Source organism: Sinocyclocheilus grahami, unplaced genomic scaffold (genome assembly GCF_001515645.1).
Source record: "Sinocyclocheilus grahami isolate Dianchi unplaced genomic scaffold, SAMN03320097.WGS_v1.1 scaffold560.1, whole genome shotgun sequence".
Classification (NCBI taxonomy): domain Eukaryota; kingdom Metazoa; phylum Chordata; class Actinopteri; order Cypriniformes; family Cyprinidae; genus Sinocyclocheilus; species Sinocyclocheilus grahami.
Window position 1 is genome coordinate 371,627 of NW_015505739.1, and position 24,173 is coordinate 395,799.

The following is a 24,173-nucleotide window of genomic DNA, read 5'->3' on the forward strand; positions in this document are numbered from 1 at the left end:
AACATACTTCACTTTGGTTTTTCCTCTTTTCAGACATCTTTTTTTCTTTTTTTTAGAAGTGTTGAAAATTAGCAGTCTTTCATGTTAAATGTAATCTTCATATTACAACAATAAAAAACATTTTATTTATAAAAAGCATCAACAGCAACAACACTAATATTAACAATAAGCAAAATAAATGTAGAATGTGTAATGTTTTCAAATGGAGAAAATGAACATTTTAAACTACAGTTTTAGTAGGTTTATAAGCTATTTAATAGCTACAGAGTCAAGAATAATTCACTGGATAATGTTAATTCACTGAATAATATTCTCTGGAATATTGGAATATAACAAACAAAACATCAAATTTTATTGCATTTCTCAACTGGCATGTCATATAACAGAATTATTAATAATGTTTTTGTCCTTCTAGATTATGAAATACCTGCTGACAGCGCGATTTATCTATGCATTTACACAGAACTATATTCAAACTGCGATCGCTCGTGGAGATAATAAATAATACATTTCCATAGAGTTGTATCTATTTAGATGTTTATTAGCTAAATAATGGTTATATAGTAAATGTTAATACAGTTTAGGGTGTTTTAAACAAGTGAATCTTGTTAAAAGTTGCATGCGGTGGCCGTGCTGGAGCATTTCCTGAGCATCAACCCGGTGAGTGAACAGCAATATGAAACGAGACTTCACGAGACTAATGAGGAGCAAATATACAACAGAGAGAGAATTAAATTCAGCGCTTTTATTTCCAACATGCGCTCATTCATGGCTGTATTACGTCTTTATTGGGACAGGACTTGACGGATTATTTTACATGACTCCGTGAGTTGGTCTCTATTTCTTAGAGCCAAGCTGCATAAACTACATATCAGGCATTTATGTAATGCATCTAATTTGTGCATTAATGGCTGTTATGTTAAATAAAGTTTACTAACTACAGCAAATCAAGTACCTGCCGTTGTTGTTGTCTCGTCTCCCCTCAGACGCGCTGCAATGGCGATCCTGCGCACAATTTTCAAAACACCCACAAGATGGCGGCGTTTATCGGTGAATCCGATATTACAAAACCGATATCCGATTATGGTAAAATGCTTAAATATCGGGAAAATATCGGTAAATCGATATATCTGTCAATCTCTAGTTTCGATTGTTCCTTTGGTACATTTTAAAATTATGCTACAGCTGGATAAACATAAAATCAAACTCTTTTGTGCTTATAATATACTGAATTGTGTCTCATAAAATTAGAAGCATTTTCACTGTTGATTTGCTGTTGGATTATTGAACGTCATCGTTGGTTCTCCCTGGTCTATATGAAATTAGTATTTAAAAAAAACCTGTCAAGCACTGCTTGAGATTGGATTGTGCACAGATGGAGGAGTTTATGATGGGGATAGATATTGCATCTGCATTTTTGCTGTTAAAGAGGGTATTTTGACAGACGAAATGTCACAAAATCAACGGTTTTGATGAGTTATCATAAATCTCCGGAAGGAACAGGCTCAACCTAACATTTCCTATTAAAGAAGCAGCTCTGTCTTAACAATTGTGACTTTAATTTCCATATCATGAATGTCACAGGATGGTCTGACCTGTGCGGTCTTCTAGAAATAAGACTGCTGCAGTTCTTATTCCTCATTACAATACAGCACTTCCTATTTCAGACTTCTGTTGACTTGGGCTCTGTGTTTCAAAGAGGAAGTTGACACAGCTTCCTTGCTGTACAAGTGTCTTTGTTTAGAGAGAATCAGAACTGAGTTCACACACAGTGCCACCTCAGTATCTATTTCATATTAGAAAAAAAGAAGATATTTTGAGAGAGGTTTTTTTTTTGTCCATGAGGTCAGGGGCTCTAATATTGCTTGATTACCAACATTCTTTAAAATAGCATCTTTTATGTTCTGCAGAAGAAAGAATCTTATACAGGTTTGGAATGCCATGAGGGTGAATAATGATGATTTTTTTTTTTTTGGTGAACCCTCCGTTTAAGATTTGGGAAGTTCGATATTGGAACCGAAATACAAACTAAAATCACAATGGTTACTAAACAGATAAGATAGAAGTCTGATTTAGGACGCCAAACTGGTTTGGTTTCCAGGTAATGCAAGAACTGATAAAAACAGATACCTTCAATGCACTGTAAGTCACTTTAGATAACAGCTTGTGCCAAATATATGAATTCAATGTATGTGTCGTAATGTAATAACTTGCTCCACCTCAGAAAAGGACTTTCCTTTCTGGCTGAGATCACCGAACCAATCAGTTCTTGATGGATAAGAAGTCTCGCCCTATATTTTTTTTCATTGAAAATGCTGATTTACTTGAAAATGCATCAGATTATGGAAGTAAAATTGCTTGTGAACGGCGTTTCATGTTGATTTTAATTTGAATGCCAGAGCCGTGTTGCCCTCAGTCTTCAGTGACCTGGCTGTTTAACGCTTATGTAATGCATTTGATGTCTCTGCAGGGCTCTCTTCACCTATGAGGGGAACACCAATGACATCAGGCTGGTAGAGAAAGGAGGTGGGTTTTCTTGATCATGCGGAGACTCATTTAGTGAATTACAGTTCATGTGGTATGTATTGTGTAAGAAAGTGTTTTAAGTAAACGGTGTCAGAGTATGTCCATCATTAGCCTGCGGCGATTGTTTTGCAGTACAGTGTGTTCTTTGTATTAATTACATGAACGGTCCACTGAACCGGCAGACTGTCAAGGACAGACCAAGATTCATTCAAAGTTCTTCCTACATGTGTGAAGGAAACTGAGAGTAAACATTGATTTTAACCTTGGTAAAAGAATGTTATGTGCTAAAATCACTCATGCACAGCCTCTGTGTTTATAACCCATCACTGCAACAGTGAAATTATAAAAGACTCCAATGAATAATAAAAAAATCTTTATTAATCATAGTATCTTTATTTATAGATTAATATACTATTAAGTAATAAATTGGGATTCCCAAACTTTTCTTGTAAGCCCTTTGACGTGAAATATTTATTTGAAGTACCGTGAGTATTTTCTGTTAATATTTAAATAACCCTGGCCTAATTAAAAGGCACTGGTTTCAGCTCATAATGCATGCAAAATCTGCATATGATGTTTGCATTCCTGAGTCTGTTTGGACCCAGTGGAACATAAGCTTTTAATATATATATATATGTTTGTATGTATGTGTGTGTGTGTGTGTATTCAACTAAAACCATGTTTTGGATCATCAACAAAAATGTCAAAGTTTTGAATGGTACTATGTTATTACCATGTTATTACTTATTTACCTAACAAAATTCTTAAAGAATTTACAGTTTTAGAGAAAAAAAACCATGCAAGAAAATATTTATCCAATATTCTTGACATAATGTATTATTATATTAAATCTATAAGAACATACAATGCAAGAATTAGCAGTATCAAGTATAACATTTATTTGAACTTAACAGTCCAACAACATAATCATTATGAATGTTTTCAGAAAATATATATTTCTTTTACTTGCATAAACTTTTACTTTTTCAAATGAAAAAAATGGAATGCTTCATCAGTAGGTGTGCATATTCAGCCCTGAAAGTATGTGTGAGATATGGAACAAAGGCTAAATGTATCTTTTAAAAGTATTTTGAGGCTAATTTAACTCCTAGATCAATAAATATCTGGCTCACCCAGTTAAATTTGAGGCAGATTTATTGTTTTATATAGCTATTTAAATTATCTTAAGATTTTGCATCAAAACTGGAGTTCATTAGTGATTGTAGTAGGATAGCATCATGATTTTCTTGTTTTCTGTGAGTGTGTATTAAGTGTGTGTGTGTGTGTTTTCAGATGGTGGTCTGGAGGAGTTGGTCGAGGAGCTGAGCAGCGGGAAGGTGATGTACGCTTTCTGCCGTGTTAAAGACCCCAACTCCGGCCTTCCCAAATACGTCCTCATCAACTGGGTGGGTTTTTCCTTCCTTCTGTAACTCATCACTGTATAGAACCACAGAGATGCCCTTAGGATTTACTGACCCTGTTGCCCTAGTAAAGTGCCTCTGTCAAATGTATTTATGAATCAGATTAGCTCCTATTCACCAAATCCGAAATAAAAAAATTCATCAGGACTAAACAGCATGATGGTATATTTTATTTATTCACACGATTGTCTTAAAACGGGTATTGCCACTTGGTTATTTGATGTATAAACTATTTTTTACTGTTATATAACTATATTGTGATAAATGGCATTACCGTAATGGAAAATAAATATGATAATATTTTGGTCATTAGCCACCCTTAACATGCATGTTTGCAGCCATGTTTTGTTCTAGTTAACAGGTATTGACATTTCTTTTTTTCAGACCGGTGAGGGTGTTAAAGATGCCAGAAAAGGCCAGTGTGCGAACCATGTGAGCTCCATGGCCAACTTCCTTACGGTAACTGTACTATTTTGTTGTTCTTTTCATTGTGTGAGTATTGTGAACAGTGCGATTGAGTTAACGGTCTGTGAACTCTGACTATGACTCACAGTGCAGCTAGACGCTCACAACAGGATATGACATGGGCTATATCCAGACACATTTGATTTGGCTTTGTTGGTAGTTATGCAGAGCGTGACAACATCCGACCACAAGCTTTCACTGTGTCTAAAAAAGAATTATGGCTGTCCAAATTTAAAGCAGAAATTAACTTTCCCATTAAGGGGTGATATTTACCAACTTAAATTGATTTCTCTGAGCTTTTTACCTTTTATAAGGGCATTTTTAACTTTAATTAAATGTATGCATCTTTCATGTTAAATTCTTAAAGTGAATCAATCAGAATAATACAACATAGGGCTGTTATCAATTAAATGAAATCAGTATCAACAAAATCCATCTTTGCACAAGAGACAGACTTGTTTAATGCAGCTCAGAGGCATTTACACTGCGATTACATTTTCTTTAGTAATGTTATGATTCATTTTATTTTATGAAATTGTTAATGTAGAAATATAAAATATGGAAAAAAAACTTACATTTAAATATGAAACAAACAGCTGATTATTCAGAAATGAAGCAAGTAACTATTCACAAATGAGTCATTGAATAACTCACCTAACCTATTTGTTTAAAAACTTCTTCTGTGTTCTGCCGTGGCTTCGGTTGGAACTGGTGGCAAAATACAGATAACACTGACAGTATTTTGTCTAAAATGTAAATTAATATTAACACTTAATATCAACTTCCTGTTTATTATGAGCTGGGTGATGCATCAATTATTAACCATATTATCATGGTAATCACAAAAAAAATTACTGAATATTATTCATATCGAATATTGTTTTTGTTTTTTTTTAAGTTATATTTTATGGGCTTTTATGCTTTATTGGATAGGAGAGTAGAGAAATGACAGGAAAGTATTGGGTGGAGAGAGAGGAGCGGGATCGGCAAAGGACCTCGAGATGGGAATCGAACTCGGGTTGCCACAAGCACTGTTGCGCTATACGTCGGCGCACTAATCGCGAGGCTGTCGGCCCGGACGAATGTCGAATATTGTTGAAAATTAAGATTAATGTGCCAAAGACCACACCAATTGCTGGTTTCTCTCCACCTTCTCCACCTTTATGTCTCTTGAGTAGTACAAAGCGTAACTCGTCATTATCAAAATGTCGACAGCAAGCGACATGGGTGTGGAAGAAGAATTATTCCCCATAAAGTCATGACACAGAGCATGTCTTAACCTTCTGGTGCTCTTCGGTCACTTTTGACAGAAAAAAATTCTGTTTTGAATTTTTAAAAATCACAGCTTCATCGGAATGATGAAGCTTCATCTACAAATCTGCCACAATGTAGAAAAAAGTACACAGCAATGACGGGATGAAACTCTAAAACATCAAGAGTGCAAAACAGACACATCCACTCAGACACACACACACAATTATACACACTCAAATGAATTGGTATGGCTATGACCATATAGCCAAAACGAGTCAGAAAACTGAAATAAGAGGTTGAAATCAGATCAGACCCAGAAGGATTAAGCTCTGATAAAACATTCCTGTTCATTTTTAATACATTTTTATAGAATTTTAATATTTTGTGTAACAAAATGCCTTCTCTGTGTTCAGGTTTGACCGTAATAATAATAATTAAAAAAAACAACTGACACTTCAAATCAACATTTCAAACCAAAAATAAAAATCTAAACCTTTAGAAAAAGTTGTCTTTGAGAATGTCTAAACATATATCTAAACCCACAACTTAATAAAAATAAGTATTTATGTCTAGAAATAACTAGAGAATTTATTGGGCTTTTATATAGAGCTATATAGGAATCTAGTGGCTAAACCATAGAACGGCAGTTTTTCTTATTTTACTCTCACCAGATAGCACTAATTTGGCTTTTAAAAAAAGTGGATTTTAAAGGCATTGACTCTATTTTAACATGAAATACTGCATTAATTGAAAAGTAATATAAATATATATATATATATACAGCTCAAAAAATTAAGGGGACGCGTAATTATCACAGTATAACACCAAGTCAATTAAACTAAAGGCATATCGATCTGTCCAGTTAGGAATATATATATATATTATTTTATTTTTTTTTTTATTTTTTTTTTTTACATTTGTTATGTTTTCAATGGGAAGACATTGATCATAATTATTGCATAAATATTAATTAGTACCATGAAATTATCTCAAAATACAAAATAAAAAAATATTATTGAACAAAAATATGTTACATTGATTTTACTGGGGGGGTTACCATCTGGTGCTCCAAAATAAGGAGCACCAGATGGTAAAATCAGAAAGCAGCAAAAGAAAATTACCTTTTTCTAGAGCAAAAACTAAAATATTGTTACAATTTTAAAAGATATATCGAGATATCAAATCTTAGGTATATCGGCCAAACTTACTGTTTAATGAACTATTTTATTTTATTTGCCCTTATAAAATATCTGGTGCATTTGTATCGATTTTAGTGGCATTTTGGCAACAAGCCTCAACCTTTTAAGTTGACTAAATGATGAAGACCACTAAACAACCACTAGAGAGAAGTCCGTTGTTTTCACTAAAAGATCCAGTTATGGATGTAAAAAGTTGAACACGTACGATGCATTTAGAAATGAAATAAGTTGAATTTTCCTTATCATGCTGAATTAGATCGAAATCAACCCCTTGGACATAAAAGTGCTTAAAGTTGTTGATTGAGAGATGATGAGAGAGAAAAGATGTTTGAATCAAGATTCCTGTTTATTTGAGCCAATCACTTGCTTGCATCAGACGCACTGGTGTAAACAGGGAAATGGGTGGAGGCCTCCTCTTCTCATTAGAAGGTGTTTGTTTGTTTTGTAGTCCTTCTAAGCTAGCTGTTCTCAGTAAGAGCTTACACGCAGCCAAAGGTTGCTAATAAACAAATTGACAGAAGTGTGTGCGTGGGCATGTTTCGCTTGAAATCTGTGAATCTTGACGCTTCCGTCTGATGGTTTCGTACGCATGTTTAAATTGAGTTTTGAGAATGTGAATGTGTGTGGGACTAAAGAAACTGACAGCGCTGTTTCTGCAGGGAGCTCACGTGACGATAAACGCACGGGCGGAGGAGGACGTGGAGCCTGAAGCCATCATGCAGAAAGTGGGCAAAGCCTCAGGAGCCAACTACAGCTTTCACAAAGAGTCCAATCGCTTCAGAGACAGCGGGCCGCAGGGGCCTGTGGTCAGTTCACACGCACATACCTTGTCCATAATGCAACAGAGTAGTGTCCAGTGCAGTTTTTATTTCTAGTCCTTGAATATACACTCTTAAGAAAAATGGTTCTAAACAGTACCAGAAAAGGGTTCTTCAGCTTGTAACAATAGAAGAACCCTTTTTATAGGGTTCCATAAAGAACAATGCTTTGAAAGTGCTATATAGAACCTTAATGGTACTATAAATAACCTTTTTAATGATAGTTTATTTTCATTATTAAATGATATAAATATACTAATATTATTAGTGTTATTAATATTATTTCAATAAATTATTTGTTACTGTTGTGTTTTTTTTACCACTCTATCTGCCTGGTCTTATAATATCTTATAGCTTATATGGTCTCATGCATGCATGTTTTCTTCAGAAGATGTAATCTAGTTTGACTTTTACATTGGTTCTGAAAAAAAACCCTTTTTGTTTTTTTTAATCTTTGGTAAGTTTAGTTTGTTGTCAGCAGCAGTAGGCATCAGACAGGTTTTATGATGGCACAGTGGTGCCAGGGTCAGTGCCAATATGCTGCTTGTTTATCTCAAACACTCTTTCAGAGTGCTGCGTCAGGAATTTCACAGGGAATGATCCAGAATGCTCGGAATGTGGAAACTCTTATGGTGGTTTGGAATAATTTCTCTGCTGAGCTCCAAATGTACACACAAACTGCAATGGAGTCATTTATCTATAGTACATTGTGAATGCGTAAATTTAACAACAATACATTTTGATGTATTTTCATATATTGATATGCTTGAGGTTAGTCGTTTTCAAGTCTTGTTTTGGGTATAATCAGGCCCACATGGAATCTGCACCCGCAGAACTCCAGAGAAAGCTGTGGGAGTTCCCCCACCTCCTTGCATGGGTGTTTATTAAATATTCTGGCTAATTTGCTTTATGCTTTCAGCTATAGGAGTGTCATACTCTCAGCTCTTTTTTTTTTGTATTTTAACATGTTCTGTTTGATTCCACAGAACTTTTCCGCTTAAATCAGCACAGAAAATGCAAAGTCTAAATATCCCGTGTGGGCTTAGTCATAATTTACCACTCATTGTTTTTCCATATAGGGATCTGTTTACCAGAAGACTAACGCCATGTCTGAAATCAAGAGAACCAACAAAGACAATTTCTGGGCCCAAACAGAGGTAATACAGCATACATGCGTCAAAGTTTCTACTTGCAATATGTTGTGCAGTTTCCTAAGACAAAATAAGCATTTTAATGCAGTTCTCAAACCTTTTGGCTCTGTGATTGCCCATGATCCACAACAATGTTCAGCTTTCTGGTTTATGGATTTTGATTCTGAATAAGGATTAAGGATAAGAACTTAAAATATTTTTACTCACAAATTCTACCCATTAAAATATGTTCAAGCTTGGCATATCCAAAAATGTATATTCATAAAATATATATTTTTAAATGCTTATGTAGTTATAAGATTGTTAATTTTCATGACTTTTCCAGGTAAAGAAATCACACTTTTATAATTAGGCTACCTCATTCAGCCAGGTTTTTCTAGATCAGGGGTTTTCAAACTAGAGGTCGACCGATTGATCGGCCGATTTTTGGCATTTTTAAATTAATCGGCATCGGCCGATTGTGCTGCAAATTAGGCCGATTTATAGGCAGGCGCACCTGCGGGCAGCTAAGCGTTGTTGTGGAACTCCCACACACTGCAGCCGCGGCTTGTTCACACACTGCTTCAGCTAATGGTAGGGCAAAGCAGACCGTATCGAAAGCGGAATTACGTTTTACCCTACCAGAATTGATGCCGGAAAGTCATTTGCATGTGAAAGGAGAAACACGTTCAATTCAGATGAAACTTCTGGGCTGATCATAATGTGCACGTTAACTTTCCTCGTGAAATGTGTCTGTGGGTCCGACAATAGCCTCCAAAATTTTAAATATCGGCATCGGCCAGTGAAAAACCCATATCGGTCAACCTCTATTTCAAACTGTGGGAGTGGGACAATGTGGGTCGCACAAAATCACTTGGCTGCAGCTAAATTTGCATTTCAATGACACACACACTCACACAGTTCAGTCTGGGGCTGCACGATATAGCCTACCAACATTACGAATTGCAATATTCTTAGTGCGAATTATTATTATTATATATATTTTTTTTATGCAATTAAGTCCGCGATTTAAAACATGCGTTGTGTTTTGAAGCACGGGCGCGCACGACTTGTAATAACAGTGAGGGTCTCAGACTGATTATTAAAAGGCTCGATTGGTCCACATTATTAATGAGAAGAAACTTGCTCACTTCACTGCGCTGTATTCTGCATGAGATTGCATACACTGGAATATTCAAATGTTACGAAAACTTTCAGGTATCCGTTTTCAAGTATGTTCATTCATTTATATTGTCTGTTTGAACTGTTTTCGTTCCTTCATATGCATTTGGCTACCTACCAATAAGGAAACGGGCTGTAAAATGCATTTCTCATGTACAGGTTGAGCGGGGCACAAACGCAGGGTTATTTGTAACACTACAAAATTTTTACATTTACACATAAACTAAATTTCGTATTATTTCCTTGCCATATCATCTCTATATAGAGAAAAAATGTGCCAACGTCCAAAAATCTTTTGAAGATTTTGCTGAACATTTATTTAACCATTGCAAAAGTAAATTTCTGACTGAAGTAAATTTGTCATTTCGTATTTTAGTGTTTATTTAAAGTGAGACACATCTGTTTATTATTTTTACCTATTTCACAATTATTTTAATCTCTAAACTGTTTTAGATAGTTCTGCTTTGCTTCTTATGCTTTGCTAAAAAAGTGTTGGTTGTGCTCCGCTCTCACCTACACACACGGAAGGATCATGAGAGCATTTTCTGCACTGAACCCCGTGATGAGTTTAACAGTTTACAGTTCACCGGAGTGTGTTTAGAGTTTTTATGGGCATGTTTTTTCTTTGTAAACACAGAAATTATAACTTAACTGTTAGTAGTGAAATTTTACAGTTGTACTATAAAATTAAATTTTTTTTCTTAAATACTTAATTTCTGCCATATGACACTTTTAATTATGATTAAGCTTAAAGTAATGTCAATAGTTTTTTTTAATCTCAAATATTTTGGTGGGTCGTGAAATAGATTATACTCGTCTAGGTGTGTCGTGGAATGGAAAAGTTTGGGAATCCCTGTTCTAGATCATGTGAATCCTCTTTCTTCAAAGAATAAAAAGTTGTTGAGGGGGTGGATGTGTCCTAATTTAAATCAAGTCATCTTGAGGCCCCTTTAGAAGTTTACTCTGGCCCCCCGATTGAGAACCATTGTTTTAACATTCTGTTTAATTGTATTTATTTACAGACTCTAGAGAATCAAGATTAATTTACATATACAATGTCAAGAATATCAATTGCACAAGCTCATTTACATGCAATCTGCTGGCAATGACGTAATTTAGTACATGGTACAAGCAGATTCTGCAGCCCATGAGATTGCTTGCTTAAAGGGGTCATATGATGCTTTTTTTTAAAGATCATTATTTGGTGTAACAGAATATGTTGACATGCTTTAATGTTCAAAAAACACATTATTTTTCAAATACTGTACATTATTGTAGGTCCTCTATGCCCCGTCTCTCTCAAACGCTTCGAGTCTGGTTCAGTGTTTGCTGAAATCTGGTCCTGCAGCGTCTATTTGAGTTCCTCTGAAACCGTCCTCCTCCCACAGCACCACCTGTCCAGATCTGCTACTGGATTTATGTATGCATATTCATGCAGCAGTATATCTTACGTGCTTTTAGTAGCATGTCTGAGTATTTATTGGCAATGTCAAGTCCGTACTTGCTCTGCAGCAGCAGTGTTTAGCAGATCTAGTGCACCAAGGCCAAATACATTAACATTGTCATATACATTACCATGTCTAAACTATTGAGTTGTCATGATTGATTGAGTCGGTCTTTGTTTTGCTTAATGCTTTTGTCTCTTTTGCAGAAAGATGAGGAGAAGCGTCTTCAGGAGGAGAAGAGAAGGGCGGCAGAAGAGAGGCAGTGGCTAGAGAAAGAGAGGAAGGACAGAGAGGTTAAGGAAGCAGAGTTTCGGGAAAAGAAAGCAAAAGAGAGGGCGTCACTGATAGATGAACAAAGGTCAGTAACTTTTGAATAAATAAACATCTTGTGCATTTGAGTGTCCTTAAAGGTGGGGTAAGCGATTTCTGGTAGCCAATGTTGACATTTGAAATCACCAAAACAAACACGCCCTTGCCCCAAAAGGGTCTCGCCCCTATTTTGATAGCTCCGCCCCACACATGCGTACGCAACCCAGGCAACAATAGTTCTGTGAAACAAAGCAAAACCAATGTTACACCGTGTCTACACCGGATGCGAGTGGTGCAGCGCGACAAAATACTATGGAACTCATTATAATCAGTGATGCTGTCTACATATACATATCTATGGTCTACACTGGATGCGGCGCGGCACGACACGACAAATCCCCGACAGAAAACTGCTGCTGCATTCTATTTGACGTATTGACACAAATTTCAAATGATTTTCAACAGTTGCTTTGTCGCGTCCAGTGTACTAGACAGACTTTAGCTGTTGCGGCGCAGACACGGTGTTACTCACCTATCGAGAAGAAACAAAGCAACTGCAGCGTGCGATCGCAGGCCTTCCGCTCCTTAGTTCTCTCCAGCGCTGGAAAGCTGATCCGATATTTACATGGGTCCTACTTCTTGCCTTAAGCCTTCTTTTGTTCCGCAGACATTTTCCTCTTTTGTTTTTTATCCGCCATCTCTATCTTTCTGTCGCTTGGCTTGCTAATGTCCGTCCTGTGCACTGAACTCTCTCTCCTCCACATCAGGAGTAGACACGCCCCTTACTGCTGATTAGCTACAAGTTTGTTTTGCTATTCCGCCCGAATCTGTTTTCTAAAGTGTTTTTGAAAAATCGCTTACCCCACCTTTAAAGGCATAGTCCACCCAAAAATGAAAATTCTGTTGCTCCAAACCTGTATGACTTTCTTTGTTCTGTGGAAGACTTTTTGATTTTTGGAAACTAAATCTGAATTGCATTGACCTGAATCTGTTTGGTTACCATAATTTTTTCAAATATTTTGTATTCCGCAGAATGACATGAGTAAATGATGACCGAATTTTCATTTTTGGATGGATTATCAATGAGATTACCAAAGGTCAAACTGTCATTTTTTAAAATGAGATTTAAACCATGTTGCAATTTGATGTAAGGTCATCTGCCAACTGGATAGCGCTTGCTGAGTGTTAATTTTAAACCTCATGTGTTTGTGTTATAGGAAGTACCAGCAGCAGCAGGAGGCAGAAAATCGAGGCCAGCAGAAACAGCAATGGGTGAGTGACTCTCTCTCTCTCACACACACACACACACACCCCTGTGTGGTTATTTAAATCCACATATCACCCCTCTGGACATGTTCTGACATGTTCTGTTCCTGTAGAGAAGCCACAATATGTTTAAAGCATTCATACTAGCACAAAAACACACTGAACTTTTTTTTTTTCTTTGTTGCAAACATGTGCATGTAAATTTGGTAAAATATCAAGAAAATTACCGGTCAAATCAAAGATATATTTAGGGAGGAGTTTAGAATTACTAACCCTTTGAGAACACTCTTAAACATTAAAATAAAATCTCATCCATTTTGCAGTTTATTGGGCTACAAATCACCCATTTAGACAGGCAGAGACTGTTTGATCAATTGTAAAGCATTTGAGTTTTTGGGATGTTAATGGCAGATAATCGTAATTCTGAGAACAAAGGAAAGTTTATAGGTTTCTTACTCACCTCAATTTATATTTTCAGATTACTCCATGTTTCTTGATCACTCTCACAAACAGTCTGGTGCACTTATAGCCACTTAAATAAATCTACATTGGCATAAACACAATAGCAAACCTGTATTGGTTGGCAAAATTCTACTATTGTATGTCATAATGGCCAATGCTAATGCGTGTACAGTGACAACAAATACTTCCCTTTTTGCCCGATCTGCAAGGGCCACAACTGATTCAATCCAATATCATGGTTGTGATTACCAATCTACCTTCATAGCATGCTCTGGGTTTTGATACACAGCCCTCATTTATGAGATTAACCTTGTGAACTGTGTATACAGTAGTCAACATTTGAAGTGGATCAAAAAAGTTCATCAAAGTTGTACTAAGACAAGAACGCATTTTGGTTTTAGGACAATTTTGATGAAAGGTTTTGATCTACTTCAAATGTTGACTACTGTGTAAGCAGCTGCCTTGTATACGCCTTGTACTGTAAATGAACAATTAGAAACATTTAGCATCGGCAGCAACTCTATGCATAACATTCCTTACAAAAATGAAAATTACCCCCTGGTTTACTTCTTTTAGATGAATAGAATTGGAGTTATATTAAAAAATGTCCTGGCTCTTCAAAGCTTTATAATTGCAGTGAATGGTGGTCAAGATTTTGAAGTCCAAAAAAGTGCATCCATCCGTTTTTTTGAATTAATGTTTGAAGTATATTTATAGTCATTTTGCAGACATTTCAGCATTTCTCTCGTCTGCCATCTTGGGTAGATTTTTCCTCTGAGCTTTCACTTCTGCTCTAGAATTTGGCCAAAAGAAGACAGCATAAACAAATATGATACCTTCAAATGCAGCTAACTAGGTTTTGTAATAGAACAAAGTGTGTGAGAAACAAAGTGTGCTGATGTCCATCAGGAGGAGGAGGAGGAGAGGAAGCAGGCAGCACAGAAACCCTTTAAACGCGGAGAGTCAGTGGAAAAAGCCAACGTGAGTGAGAGGAAGCTTCAAACATCTCTTTTGGCCTTGGACAACAGGACTCTTTCAACTTTCTTATAACCTTCTAACTGTTTTCTTTATACAGTGTGGCTGTGTCCTCTGCTGCTGACTCCGTTTTTTTCTTTCTTTCTCTTCCCCTTCTCTCAACTTGCCTTACTTGGCAAACTGATGTGGCTCAAATGAATGTCTGTTTTATCATTATGCCTCAATGCCTTGAACAGGCTCGTGGGTTTTTTCTCTCTCTCTCTCTCTCTCTCTCTCTCTCTCTCTCTTTTTGAGAGAATTTGAGATTCAGCCTTTTTGTTTTGCTCTGTTTTTACTCTTTCAGTATAGCCACTTACTTTGTATCTCTAGCTCTTATATTCTGAAAAGAGTCCTTGTACTGCCATCAGGGTTATCAGTCATGAAACTTGATGTAGCGATTGCTACTGTGTGTGTATATTTGTAACAGGAAGCCACGGCTCTCGTCTCCCAGCGCTCCGTTAATCCCAGAGAAATGTTCAAACAGAGAGAGATGGGTATCATCCCTGCTAACACAGACAATACTCAGTCCAGTCCAAAACCAGGTACCGTTCATCTATACGTACTCTGTGTCCCACACATACACACACCATACGAGTCAAAACAGAAAAACAACAATATAGATTTGTTATATTTAATATTTATACTAGTATATACTGTACTATTTTATTATAGTTTTATGTATATTTATATATGAAGAGTTCATTTGGAAAAACAGAACCCCGTTTTTAACCATTTTCAAAAATCATGTTTTTTTTCATTGTGCATTCCAATTAATCTCAATCAAACTGCTGTCAGTGTTTTAATATGCATATATAATTTAGTACAATTTTGCCAGAAAAAGTTTTAGAATTTTTTATTATATGTTAATGTAATATAACTTGTTTGTTTGTGAGCTGTTTTTTTTTATCGTATTTGTTATACTTCTATTTTTTTTAATAGTTTTTGCCATGAAAATAGCCTAAGATGCTGACATGGCATTAAAGTAAATTTTTGGCATTTATGTGGATTTATTAAAGTACATCAGTGTTTATTTATGTAGTAACAATATATTATATTAACAAAAGTAATATATAGTAATAAATATATATATATTGGGCTCTGTAAGATTACGTGTGTTATGCTCACCAAAGCTGCATTTATTTGATCAGAAATATATAGTAAAATATTATTACAAATTAAAAATGTTATTGAAATATTATGTTATTACACTTTTAAATAGAATTAATTTATTATGATGGCAAAGCTGAATTTTCAGCAGCCATTACTTCACTGTCACTTTTGATCAAATGTATTGCGTTCTTGCAGAATAAAATAATTTCTTAAAAATAATTAAATAAATACAAATAAAAAAAATGACTGACCCCTAACTTTTGAACACTTTTTGAATAACAGCATATACACAGTAGTGTGTAAATCTCTACAAATATAAAAACTATAGAGTATACACATGAAAATGTAGATGATTTGCCAGTATAATTTAGTGGTTATAAATATCAAGGTTTATATCTCATCAGGATAATAAATAACCAATTTAGCAGTATGCTGATGTCCTGATGAGATCTCTACAAGCACAATTTACACTAGGGAGTGTTTTATTTAAATGCCACATTATTTGCATGCTATATTTCGCTTCCCCTTTTGCTCTGTGGGTCACGTTTCATGTAGTGAATGTGTTCGAACACGTTTAAAGAAGGGCCTTGTCTGTGAATTAGAAGGTGTTCTCCTATGCATGCAGTAACTAACTCCTGATTGTTCAATGTTTTGTGGTATTTCCCATTCTCCCGTTGTTCTCCGGGCATTTCAACCCTGTTCGTCCATCTGAAATTCGACACTGTCATTAAATAGCCTGCAATTCTTCTGTCTAAAACCATGTTTGTGGTCTGTTCTGCGGTGTATAACTCCATCAGCCATCTGTCAGCTTGGGTTTCTCTCTTTGTCATTCTCTGTTCTGTCTCAGGGCGGTTGAACAGCCCTTTTCTGTCCAAGCAGTCATGTGACCCAGAGCCATTTCGCTCTCCCGTGCGTCAGGCCTCACCTTTACGAGCCAGAGGTACACAAACACGCACCTTATCATTCCTTCCTTATCGCACACTTGGAAAGGTCTGGTGTGTCGTCCATCTCCATGCTCACACACACTTTCACTCTCTACTTCTTTGTGTGGTGTTTTCATGCATCTCAACTAAGATCTAACCACTCACACGTTCCTCATGCTTGCTGTCAAATTCTGCTGTACACCTCAAAATAAACGGGATTTCCAGGGTGCTGTGTATGTGTGTGTGTGTGTGTGTGTGTGTGTGTGAGTGAACACTGTGTGTTTGCTTTGTGCACTTAAAGGAGCAGTTCACCTAAAAATAAAAAAATCTGTGGAACGCAAAAGATGAATTTTTGAAAACTATCCAGGCCACTCTTTTCAATTTAATGCGGGACTGAGGAATTCAAGCTTCAAAAACACCATAAAAGGATCATAGGAATAGTTCGTCCTTATGCGCTAAATTCACAGTCTTCTGAAGTGTGAGGAACAGATTGTCAATATTGAGATTAAGATCACATTTCTAATCTCCAGTGAGCTGTTCATTTGTGTTTTGAATGAGTTGAATTAAATTACTATTAATATATATATATATGAAAAGTCTTTGTTTACATAACAGGTGTACTGTGTATATTTATTATGTATATATAAATACAAACACAGTGTGTGTGTGTGAGTGAACACTGTGTGTTTGCTTTGTGCACTTAAAGGAGCAGTTCACCTAAAAATAAAAAAAATCTGTGGACCGCAAAAGATGAATTTTTGAAAACTATCCAGGCCACTCTTTTCAATTTAATGCGGGACTGAGGAATTCAAGCTTCAAAAACACCATAAAAGGATCATAGGAATAGTTCGTCCTTATGCGCTAAATTCACAGTCTTCTGAAGTGTGAGGAACAGATTGTCAATATTGAGATTAAGATCACATTTCTAATCTCCAGTGAGCTGTTCATTTGTGTTTTGGATGAGTTGAATTAAATATATATATATATATATATATATATGAAAAGTCTTTGTTTACATAATGTGTGTACTGTGTATATTTATTATGTATATATAAATACAAGCACATGCATGTATATATTTAAGAAAAATGTTGTTTATATATTAAATATAGTTATAATATAAAATAAGAATAAATATAAAAATGTATATACATGCAAAAATTTTCAAAATATATATACTATATGTGTGTGTATTTATATACACATAATAAATGTACACAGTACACACACATTATGTAAACAAAAACTTTTTTGGATGCGATTAATTGCGACGACGGCACTAGTATATGTGTATGTGTGTGTGTGTATATATATATATATATGTATATGTGTGTACATGTGAACAAATCATTCAGCTGAAAGAATAATTTGTTCATGAGATGGGCATCGCTACTTTTCTCAGATCATACGGACCATTGTTATGATGCTTTTATTGTGCATTTTTGTTATTGTGGTGCTTTAAAGCCCCAGTCTTCATTCAATAGCTGGAAGTTTCTTTAGAATTTCTCTTTGTGTTACACTGAAGAAAGAAAGTCATACAGGTTTGGGATGACATGAGGGTGAGTAAAGGATCACAGAATTTTTTGGTGAACTGTCTCTTTAATGAATTAATCATCTCAAAATAAGGCCCGAGCGTTTTGATGCTACACTATTGTTCAAAAGTTTGGGATTCGATTAAGATTTTTCTCTCAAGTCCTCTTATGCTGATCAAGCCTGCATTTATCAAAAATACAATAAAAACAGTCATTCTAAAATTGTATTACAATTGAAAATGTTTTCTATATGAATTTAAAATAGCCGTTTTCTATTCTAATATATTTTTATGTAAAGCTGAATTTTCAGTCTTCAGCGTCACATGATCCTACAGAAATCATTCTAATATGCTGATTTGATGCTTAAGAAATATTACTGTTATTATAATAGTTGAAAACAGTTGTGCTGCTTAGTGTTTGAGGAATTTATCAATGCTTTGATAAATAGAAAGGTTAAAAGAACAGCATTAATTTGAACATTTTTCATAACAATTTAAAAGTCTTTACTGTCACTTTTGATCAATTTAATGCATCTTTGATCAGTAAAAGTATTGATTTCTTTCAGGAAAAAACACCGACCCAAAACTTTTGAACAATAATAATATATGCCACAGAACATTTCTGCATACTATCACATTTATACTGCAGTACTGTATATCTAGAAAACCATAGTCTACTTGGCTTTAAATGTAACTCATCCATTCTGAATTATAATAAATTGCTATTTTGATACTTTTTTTAATTGTTACTTTTAAATCATTTGAACCTGAAAGTGTAGTTACGGTCATATAAAATCACTCATAACATGATATATTTTGGTCATGCAGCTCTCAAACCTGCGGTTTGTCAGAATACAAATCTTGTTACCATGCATGTGTGTGTCCGTGTGTTTCCACGCATGTGTGTGTGTGTGTGTTTTAAGTAGAGCCCAGTTTTGAGGAGCAACCCAGATCTCAGTATGTGGAACCAGAGCCAGAACCCGAGCCAGAGTATGAAGGTGGGATTCACACACATTATCAGCTCCTGTCATTTGTTTCTCTGTGTTGTTGTTTTATCCCATCTCACTGTCATATTATCATCATCAGTCAATCAACTGATTGTCAGCACCACCTTGTGGAGCAAATGATTTCTCTCGTCTTGTTTTCTTTCATGTTACAGATGTACAAGCGGTCGCTGATAATTATGAAATGCCTGTAGAGCAAAAGCAGCCACAATATGACGCAGTAGTGGAACAAGACGCCATCTATGAGGATCCAGCACAGGTACGACACTCACTACCAGAACTAACTAGTTCTGAATAATGACAGCAGTTAGAGCCAAAATCATCTCTAAGAGCTTTTGATTGGGCAGTATTCTGTGCACTGCAGTTTGGGGTCATTGTTATTGTTCGTCTGTTTTTCTAGAAAAGATTGCACATGTTAAATCTGTCAATTTTGAGGAACTCATTTTGTCACTCTTTTAGCATATGCCAGAGGAGCACAAACTAATATACATGAACCAAACGCCACAAAAATTTCATATCATGGGGTCTTTAAAGTTAAAGGCATCCATTTTTTTTTTACATTTCACGCTGTCTTTCGGGGGATGCGAGGCGTGTTTGATTTGAATGTGCAGGTTCTTGAGTGTTTTGTGTATGTTTGTCAGGTGGAGGAGCAGAACACGTATGAGACGACAGATGACCGCGGTGTCTGCGCCAGGGCTCTGTATGACTACCAAGCTGGTGTGTGTTGATTATACATGATAAACAATGCGTTCTGAATATGCATAGAGATGCACATTCCTTTCGCACAATTCTCTTCTGCTTTGCCATCTGCATTTGTACTAATTCTGCTATTACTAAAATCATCATAGCATGAATTCTCAGTCATGCTTTTAAGAAAATCAGATCAAAATCAGATTTAGGCCAGTGTGTGTTTGTTTAAGCACTCAAAAAATGCATATTCCAGCTTTTTTTCGGATTTGGATGCTGCAGTAACGTTATTGGTTAACATGTTTGCATCACCTACGTAAACAAAATCAGTTTTGTATAAGTGAAATGACATGCTAACCCATACTTGGAATCTGTCCTTTACATCCAAGTGCACACACACACAGCAGTGAGTGAGTAGTGAACACACACCTGGAGCAGTGGGCAGCAATTTTTGCTGCTACTTCAGTCATGGGTATTGAAGGTGGAAGAGAGTGCTGTTCATTCACTCCCCCACCTACATTTCCTGTCGGTATTGAGAATCGAACCCATGAACTTCAGGTCACATGTTTGACTCTCTACCATTAGACTACAACTGCCCCCAGAATTAATGTCTCAAAAATTCAAATTCTGAGAGTTTATTGCAAGACTGCAGGTTTTTCTTAACTAATCACTGCAAATCTGGTTTGTTCAGCTCATTTATTAGAATTTTTTGTATCGGAGTTATTGTAAATATAAATTGTTTTCTTGTCAGAAATTGGACATGAATGGCCTCTCAAGTCGTATTTTAAAAACTGGGACTTTGAGATCATTTTGAAATGAAATGAAACCCCAAAATTAAAATTACCCCATGATTTACTCACCCTCAAGTCATCCCAGGTGTATATGACTTTCTTCTTTCAGACCAATACAATTGGAGTTATATTGAAAAATGTCCTGGTTCTTCCGAGATTTATAATGGCAGTGAATGGCTGTTGAGAACTGGATCGCCACTCTCTTGTGAACGCGCGTACGACAGTTAGCGGAAGCTAGAGATTACAGTTTATAAAGTTTTAAATATGGATGTTATTCTTACACAAATGCATCAGTTTGCTTCTGAAGACCTTTATTAACCCCGTGGAGCACTTTTTATGATGAATTTATGCACTTTTTTTGGACTACAAAATCTCAACACCTATTCACTGCCATTTATAAAGCTTAATAGAGTCAGGACATTTTTAATATAACTCTGATTGTATTCGTTGGAAAGAAGAAAGTCATATACACCTAGGATGGCTTGAGGGTAAGCAAATCATGGGGTAATTTTAATTTTAATTTCACCCTTTAAAGTGATAGCTCACACAAAAATGTAAATTCTGTCGTTAGTTACTCACCCTCGTGTCATTCCAAACCTGTAAATCCTTCATTCATCTTCAAAACACAAATTAAGATATTTTTGATCAAATCCGAGAGCTTTCTGACCCTCCCATAGACAGCAAGGGTACTACCACGATCAAGGTCCAGAAACGTAGCAAGGAAATCGTTAAAATAATCTATGTGACATCAGTGGTTCAACCGTAGAACCTCAGATTTCATCAATATCTTAATATGTGTTCTGAAGATGAACGAAGGTCTTACAGATTTGGTACGACACGAGGGTGAGTAATTAATGACCGAATTTTCATTTTTGGGTGAACTAACCCTTTAAGGCTGCCTAACATCTGCATTGCTTTCTCATGTCGTCACAGTCATGCATATTTACACATGTAAATTATATTTTGGTGCAAATTGTGTATATTGAAAATTAGATAGAGCAGTGAATGTTTATATAGTTATCAAAGAATGGGACGCTACATTTGATTCCAAACCTGTTGGATATTGACTAAATATCTTTTGGCTGAACTAATGAATCGAGTTGACCTCCATGATTCCTATTCTTTCTGACAACAAAGCACTTGAATGTTACATACTCATAATTACAGCTTCAGAAGTGAGGGGAAGTAGGACATTTCCGATAACACATGATGGCAGCAATAAGTCCTGTTTTTTACACTTTTTGTACATGTAAACTCTGGTATGCACACAGTCTGCATAGCACAAATGCGATCATCAGCATAATATACACCTACTGTAAGCACACAACCTGATTTTTCTAATTCCGCTAAGCTTTTAGTGTCAAAACAGAAGTAGACTTTGGCCTTTAGACGGCTTTTTAGGTCATTTTCCTCATTTAATCTGTGATCTGATCTGCTTTACGTGTGTCTTCTCAGCTGATGACACCGAGATCTCGTTTGACCCAGATGCCATCATCGCCGGCATCGAGATGATTGATGAAGGCTGGTGGCGAGGATACGGACCGGATGGCCATTTCGGCATGTTCCCGGCAAATTACGTGGAACTTATCTAACGCCGCTCAACATCTCCCCCTCCCTCATGAGAATCTGACTCAATTAATTTGCCCCGCGTAGATTTAAATCTCTGGTATATTTGATTGAAAAGACTCAAACTAAAATCACGGACCAAAAGAGTGATGATCATGTGACCGGGGGGGTGTTTCAACTCTGATATTTCATACTGTATTGATGGTTTTCCGTTTCATTTCAAGCTATAATTTTATAAAAACAATTGATTTTGAGTATGCAGGCGCATGGCCCAAAAGCGGCCACCTAAAATTGCTGTTCGCGCAGGAATCCTGGGAAACTTAATGGTTGGATGAGCGCTCTGGTGACATTCCTGTGACATGCAAATATCTTTTTGAGACTCAACCTTTTCTTAGTGTTTTTGAAGACATTCCAGTGCTAGTCATTACTTTGGTGCAGATGTTTGTAGTAGTCGGTCCTGTTTTGCCTTTGGTTTTTGCCTTCTTTTCTCCACAAGACCGAGTGTGACTGCCTTGCTTTCTTGAGGAACATTTGCTGCAGTGATGTTTGCCGAGTTCAGACTGAAATCGATCGACGAGACGAGTTTATTTGCTGTGTTCTATACGGCCCATGTTTAAAATCCAGAAAGCAGCTTCAGTCGCTGAATATTACGGTTCTTGATATTAGGCTTGCAGTGAGAACAGTGGGAAGTTACTTTGAGGCCGCAGCTTTTCCCGTCTGCTCAGAACTGTGGAGAATATTAATACTGTGATTTTTAGGTTTCAGGGAGCCATCATTCTCTTATCATCTTGCCTTTGGGTCACAGGCGGGATCTGGATTGCGTTTAGATGCCGAGGCTCAAAGAGAAAGATCACGTCAGGTTTATTTAGACCCTTGCATTTTTACCGGTCATCCACTTTACTGTCAGTGCTGTGCCAATATGAGAGTGAGGGGAGAAGTGTTTTTGAGGAAATGTTTGAGGTTTCATTTTTGACAAACCCGCGTGGGAAAACATCAAACATCTCAGAGTCATTCAGCAGTGCTGTAGTTCCTCAAGAGTCTGGACAACGTTGTAACTCAAATTAAAAGAATAAACAAAGAGTTTTAAGACTGAACGAAAGTTGTTGCTTGGTGTTATTTCATATTCTTCCTATGCAAATTTTAACTTGATATGAGGCCATTCTAGACAGTGTTTTCAGATACACTTCTGTTCAAAAGCGTGGGATTTTCGAAAGAAATTAATACTTTTTATTTAGCAAGGCCGCTTTAAATTGGTCAAAAGTGACAGTAAGCATATTTATGAAGTTAGAAATGATTCCGTTTTCAAATAAATGCTGATCTATTGAATTTTTCGTTCATCAAAGAATCCTGGAAAAATTCTAAAAATATTATAAGCAGCACAACTGTTTTCAACATTGGTAATAATGAGAACTGTTTCTTGAGCAGCATATTAGCATGATTTCTTAAAGGATCATGTGACACTGAAGACTGACATAACGATGCAGAATATTCAACTTTGCATCAGGAATAAATTACATTCTAAAATATTCAAATAGAAAATACTTATTTTAAATGGTAATGATATTTCGCCATATTACAGGGTTTTTTTTATCAAAAAACCTACAGACTTATTTTAAAGGGGTCATATATGATGTTGCTAAAAAGAACATTCTTTTGTGTATTTGGTGTAATGAAATGTGTTTATGCGGTTTAAGGTTCAAAAAACACATTTTCCACATACTGTACATTATTGTTTCTCCTCTATGCCCCGCCTTTCTGAAACACATCGATTTTTACAAAGCTAATCGTCCTGAAAAGCGAGGTGTGCTCTGATTGGCCAGCTATCCGGTGCGTTGTGATTGGCCGAATACCTCAAGCGTGTGACGGAAATGTTACACCCCTCACCATACTGTGATGATGCCCTGTCAGGCCGGAGCAACGAGACAAAAACATTAAAACCCATTATAAACTAGGCATTTGTTGCATCCAGTGGGGACATAATTATGGATTATAATAACTTGTACTGTCTTTTTCTGTTTTTTTTGTTGCATCGCGCTGCGTAAACATAAAACCATGTCTGCATTTGTGATC

The 24,173-nt window shown here is 36.1% G+C and overlaps 1 protein-coding gene across 10 annotated transcripts in view; it reads left to right on the forward strand.

The window, feature by feature from the left end:
- Positions 1–23,191, forward strand: part of dbnlb (drebrin-like b) — a 26,880-nt gene extending 3,689 nt beyond the window's left edge. Inside the window, exons 2-15 of one of the 10 annotated variants that reach the window (XM_016239286.1) lie at positions 2,471–2,526; positions 3,820–3,932; positions 4,332–4,406; positions 7,525–7,671; positions 8,763–8,840; positions 11,647–11,798; positions 12,967–13,025; positions 14,385–14,458; positions 14,919–15,033; positions 16,449–16,541; positions 18,979–19,053; positions 19,215–19,318; positions 19,701–19,776; positions 21,993–23,191. In XM_016239286.1, the coding sequence (XP_016094772.1) occupies positions 2,471–2,526; positions 3,820–3,932; positions 4,332–4,406; positions 7,525–7,671; positions 8,763–8,840; positions 11,647–11,798; positions 12,967–13,025; positions 14,385–14,458; positions 14,919–15,033; positions 16,449–16,541; positions 18,979–19,053; positions 19,215–19,318; positions 19,701–19,776; positions 21,993–22,129 (1,354 nt within the window). In that variant the 3' untranslated portion in view covers positions 22,130–23,191. Of the gene's footprint in view, positions 1–2,470; positions 2,527–3,819; positions 3,933–4,331; positions 4,407–7,524; positions 7,672–8,762; positions 8,841–11,646; positions 11,799–12,966; positions 13,026–14,381; positions 14,459–14,918; positions 15,034–16,448; positions 16,542–18,978; positions 19,054–19,214; positions 19,319–19,700; positions 19,777–21,992 lie in introns of all 10 variants that reach the window. The other 9 variants (XM_016239287.1, XM_016239289.1, XM_016239290.1 and 6 more) reach the window with 9 other exon arrangements.
- The last annotated feature ends 982 nt before the right edge of the window (positions 23,192–24,173 follow it).